Here is a 5338-nt window from a genome sequence, read left to right as displayed (position 1 = left end):
ACCCCCAGCCCGCGCCGGCGCCGGCCGAGGGCGTGCACTGGTACTCGCGGCTGCTTTACCGGATTGGCACCTGGCTGTTGGACAGCGAGGCCCTGCACCCCCTGGGCATGGCGGTGGCGTCCAGCTGAAGCCTGGGCCGGGAGGCGCGCAGGCGGGCGCGGGCGCCGCGGCCAGGTGGAGCGAAGACGCACAGAAAAGCGCAGCGAATGAGACTTCCATTATCCTAAATAATAATAATAATAATAAAGTAGGACGGTCCAAAGTAGACTATAAGGAAACAAAGACCCCGGGGAGTTTTGTTGTTGTGTTTAGTTTATATATATATTTTTTGAATTTTTGGTTATTTTTTTCTCATCTCCTGGCTATTTATTTGGTATGAATAGATGTTTTAAATAATATGAACCGGACCTTCAAGAGCCTTAACTAGTTTGTGTCTTGGATAATTTATTATTATCATGTGAACTGTATCGACGGGGGGGGGGAGAGATTATTTTGTGCGGCCAAGCGACCTGCTCGGAGTCTATTTTTCTACATGTCCCTGGTCCGGGGCGTCGGGGAACAGATGTGTGCCCCCAGTCCTCCCTGCCGCGCTCCCGCTTCCCCGCCAGTGTAAACTAAAACGCGCTTCATGGGGGTCCACAAATTATATTTTTATACACAGAATTGTAAATTAGATTTTTTTGAGAGATCAATACTTAACTGAATGACATTTCATTCTTTGAAATAGTGTAAAATATGAAATATATTATTTTAATTTAACTAGTTTCCAATGTTAACAACCGTTTCCTGTACTGTCTCCGTGGTTTAACACTGGCTTTCATCATCTTTATTTGGGCCACGTTCTTGGATGCCGAGACTGTTACACACTCACACACACACTTTTTTGGGGGGACAAACTGGAAGAACTCTGTTATTTTTAACTTCAAAGAGTTTATTAGAAAATAATATTTTTTAAAAGCGCACATAGTGATGAGCCCACGAGGATGGAGCCTGTAGTTTGTACAGAGAAAAAGGATGTTTTTGCATTAATAAATTGAGACATAACTGCTGTAAATTTACTAAAATGTATTTTTGAATATTTTGTAATAGTTTTATAGAAATAAAACGTGCCACGCACAGACCGGTTAGTACGTAATAACTCAGAAGTCCTGTTGCAGCCCCTGTTCTGTTCCTTTGGGCTCCACTGCCGGAAACCGAGAGCCCCCAGGATTCATCCTTGTGTTGCCCGGATTGTGAACGCGGGCAGATGTCGCAGAGTCGGCCAAAGTAGGCCAAGCTGCCTGTCCTCGCCGCTGGAGAACCCGCAGCTCTGGCGGTAGTCACCGTGTAAGCTCTCCTGCACTCCCAGAGGTTGGGGTGCCATATGTGAGGGTCCGTGTTTCCCAGCCTCAGCTGTTAGCTAGCAGAGCGCAGTCTGTAGACCTAGAGGCGGTGAGCCCGGGGGAACGCTCCCAGTGTGACTGCCAGGCACTTCGTGCCTTGCCCTGGTCTTGCCCTGTCGGAGCTGTAGCCGCAGCAGCTTTGTGAAGTCTTGCTGTGACCTTGCCAGAGAGGTACTGATGGGTGACCCTCCCATCTCTGAGCTCAGCCTCCCTGCGTGGTCTCCGGGGGCTGTGCCAGGGTCTCCGACCACGCCTGCTTTCTGTGTGGAGTGGGTGCTAGGCCTGCAGTTGCATCCCTGTGGCACAGTCGGAGCCCAGTGTCAGCGGAGGCCGAGCATGCTGCCTCGCAGCTTGGCAGGAGGTCTGTGCTCTGGGTCGAGTCATTTCCAGCTCTGGCTTGTCGGTGCCTGCTGTCACCGTGGGAGCCCTGGGTGGAGACACCCAAGTGGCCAGCCTTGGAAGGGAGGAGACTGCCGGCAGAGGACACCAGCTGGGAGTGACCCAGTGTCGGGAAGAGGCCTCGCTGGGCCTCAGGCCCCAGGGCAGGGGCTGGCTCCGAGGGGAGGCCTGTGGAAGTCTGCAGCCAGAGACTGGTCCCCCAGGCCTTCTGTGCTCAATGGGCCGTGCCCACACCAGTGGCTATGGGGTCAGGGCCAGCCCTCGAGGCAACAGCAGACCTGGTCTTCTCCACTTTCCTTGTTGTCCAGGGGTGAGCAGTGTCCAGCGGGCATTTCTTCTGCCAGTCTGGCTGTCCAAGTTGGTTTGATCAGAGGGACCCGAGCAGTGGGCACGCTCAGGCTGTGCTTGGGGACCTGACGCCTTCCAAGCAGCTTCTCCAGCCCCCTCAGTCGCTCTTTTAAGGTCCTTTCACAGCAGCTGGGCGTGGTGGTGCCCACCTGGAATCACGTCACCCGGGAGGCTGAAGGAGGAGGATCGCTGTGAGTTCCAGGCCAGCCTAGACTACATAGCGCATGCAAGGCCAGCCTGAGCTGAGACCAGGGAGGCCCTGCCTCAAAACCAGAAACAAGAAAGGCCTTGTCAGACAGGCGAGGACAGGAAGCTGCTGCCTACGCAGAGCAGTGCCACCCTGGCCTGGAGAAGGTGCAGCCCTGCTGCCTGTGTGGGGGTCTTCCTCTGAGGTTGCAGTACCTGGAGTTTGTGCAGAGTCTGCTGCCTGCCCCTGGGGACCGAATTCATATCTGCTCCTGTCAAAAATGTGCTTTCGAATGTACTTGAAACTGGCATCATTGTGCTCTATTGTTTGGGTCATTAAAGGAATTACAGAGACTTTCTGCAATGTCTGTTATGTGGCCGAATTCCTCTCCCACACCGTCATCTGCTCTTCTCCTTTCCCTCCGCGAGCGTGTGCGGCCCATGTGAAAGGAAAGTTCTACCGAGCAGCAGGTGGCTCTCAGCGGGAGCTGGGTCCCCGCAGGAGTTTCTCCCAGTGCAGCCCTTGGGGCTGACGCGGGCGTCCTGCCCCGGCCGAGCCCCTGTGCCGTCAGCACCGTGCCCACGTGGGGCACTGGGCAGCCGGGCGAAGAATGCTGGTCAGTTGAAGGATCTGGCGAGAAACCAGCACAGTGCCTGCCAAGGAGCTGAGCTGGCATCCGAGCCGGTGTCCAGGGCTCATTACAGACACAGGCTAGGCGGCGGGCTCATTCGTCCCCACAGATGCCAGGGAAGTGGCCGTCACAGCACTGCCTGCCTTCCTGGGTGACCAGTGGACATGCATCCTGGGAGAGAGGACAGGGGCTCTAAGTTCCACGTCCACACAGCCTTTAAGCCGAGACTGTTTTTTTAACATCTTAAAGTATTTAAAACAGTCTAAGAAAGCATACTGTCTCCTGGCCCACGAACGCTATACGAAACTGGGATTTTAGTGTCTCTCAATAAAGCTTTATTAGGACACACAGCACTCATTTGCTTTTGTGTCCGGGCAGCCTGGCCCGCCGCAGAGCTGCGCCCATGTGGCTTGCAAAGCCCCAGGTGTCCCGTGGGCTCTCCACAGAACGTTCCCACGTCCTTCTGGGGATCTTGCATTGAAACCAGGACTGGCTCTGGGAGCTAGGCTGGGGCGGGCCGAGTCCAGCCCTGTCCACTGGTAGGTCTCTCTAGGAGGGGTCAGTGACAATGCTCAGCCCAGGCAGGCCTGAGTGTAGACAGGAAAAAGTGCCTGGGCCCAAGGAGTCCTGAGCTTCGCAGGCCTAGGTGGCCTCCTGGAAAACGAGGCAGCAGCCCCTTCCGGCTGGGCACCCTCAGGACTCACAGCCACCCAAGGCCTAAGGCCCAGAGCACCAGCGCCCCGGGAGGCCCTCAGGGCCCAGCTGTCCTCTCCACTGGCCTAGCCAGCCAGGTCCTCGCTGAGAGCTGTCCCCAGACCCAGTCCACCCAAGGACAAGGCCAACAGGCAGAGCCCAGCAAAGGAAAGAGGGCTGCCAGACCCCCTGTGCCTCCTGGCCCCAGACCACCGCAGGGCAGCCCCCAGGGGTCGCGGGCCTGTTCGCTTTCTGTCCCGAGCTGGCCTTCCTCTCTGGCCCTCACACAGACCCGGGCACTCCCTGTGCCCCATGGCCCCCAGCGTGAAAGGTCCCAGGGGTAGAGAGCGGGCTCTGCGGGTGGACACGCATGTTCGGCCCTCTCCTCTCGCTGCCTGCTGCTCCTTGTCTCCTCTCCACGAGTTCCCAAGGTCCCGGAGCCGCAAGAGGAAGGACTGGACACGGCGGTCCCTGCGTGGAGGCCGGGCGCCCTCTGGTGGTCCAAGGGAGGAAAGCCAGAACCGTGGCTGGTGCGGAGGACAGATGCCAAACACCTGCATGATCAGGACCAGGACCTAGGCCGGCACGGAAAGGTGTCCCTCGACACCAGGCCTTGGTCCCTGGGAGGCCCAGCCTGAGTCACCCCTGGGCCTCACTGGGAGAGGAGACCAGGCATGAGGCGAGGCCTCGTCTGGGGCCAGGGTCTGCTGCCCCGGACCTGACCTGCCGGGGCTCCACGTGCTCCTGCAGCGACACCAGCACATTGTGCCCGGCTGGCCGGCGGGGCCCCATCTGCTGTGGGCTTGGATGTGAGGCCGAGCTTCCTTCTGCTTCGTGGAGAAGTTCAGAAAGAAAAGCCTAACGGAGGGATGCTGAGGATCACCCCGAAGACGTTCTCTGCTGGAGCCAGCTGTGACTGTCAGGACTGACCTGTCCCGAGTCATTCCCCTGTAACGAACACATTTCCACCTGGGCACCGCACAGGCCTCAGACAGCCACGGCTGAAGTGTGTGCACCTTCCCCTGCCCTGGCATTCCAGCCAGGGGACCAAGAGGGTGCAGGACCTGCTGCTCCGTGTCCAGGAGTAAGTCAAGAACGAGAGAAGGGAAACCAGACATGGAAGCATCCACCTGTAATCCAAGCACTTGGGAGGCTGAGGCAGGAGGATCTTGAGCTCAAGTCATGCCAGGACAACTTAGTAAGACCTTGTCTCAAAATAAAAACAAGATTTAAAAGGACTGGAGCTGTGCCTCAGTGCAAGCCCTGGGTTCAGTGCCCCCTGGGGCAGAGAAGAAGGAGCCACACAGCTGCTTCGGTTTTCTGGGGCAGTCAAAGTCATGCGTCCACTCTACCGCAGCCTGCTGAGTGTGTGCTGGTGTCATGCCTGAGAATCGGTGTATGCACTGGGATTTTAACCTACTTTATTGCTCCTGCATTTGGGAGGCTGAGGCAGGAGAATCGTTGTGAGTTCACAGGCAGCCTGGACTACATAACGAGTTCAAGTCTGGACTGGAATACGTAGTGAGACCCTGTCTCAAAAACAAAGCAAAGCAGAACAAAACAAAACAAAATAAAACAGAACAAAAAGAAACACTTTATTGTTAAAGTGCTATGAGTGGCACAAGCTCCTGGAGCTGTGATTTGGGGTTGGAGCAGCGTCCCGTGTCCATACAGACAGCTGGGGACCCATGGGGGTGC

At 56.5% G+C, this 5338-nt stretch overlaps 1 protein-coding gene across 1 annotated transcript in view; it reads left to right on the top strand.

Annotated features, from left to right (window-relative positions):
- The window catches only part of Shh (sonic hedgehog), a gene marked incomplete in the record, with an annotated part of 10249 nt that extends 9104 nt beyond the window's left edge, over positions 1 to 1145 (top strand). The window contains 1 exon segment of the mRNA XM_013504572.1: positions 1 to 1145. Coding sequence (XP_013360026.1) covers positions 1 to 128 — 128 coding nt within the window.
- Positions 1146 to 5338: the final 4193 nt, after the last annotated feature.

Source organism: Chinchilla lanigera, unplaced genomic scaffold (assembly GCF_000276665.1).
Source record: "Chinchilla lanigera isolate Chin_1 unplaced genomic scaffold, ChiLan1.0 scaffold00090, whole genome shotgun sequence".
Lineage (NCBI taxonomy): Eukaryota > Metazoa > Chordata > Mammalia > Rodentia > Chinchillidae > Chinchilla > Chinchilla lanigera.
The sequence above is the reverse complement of the archived record's forward strand: the minus strand, read 5'-3'. Positions and strand labels throughout refer to the sequence as shown.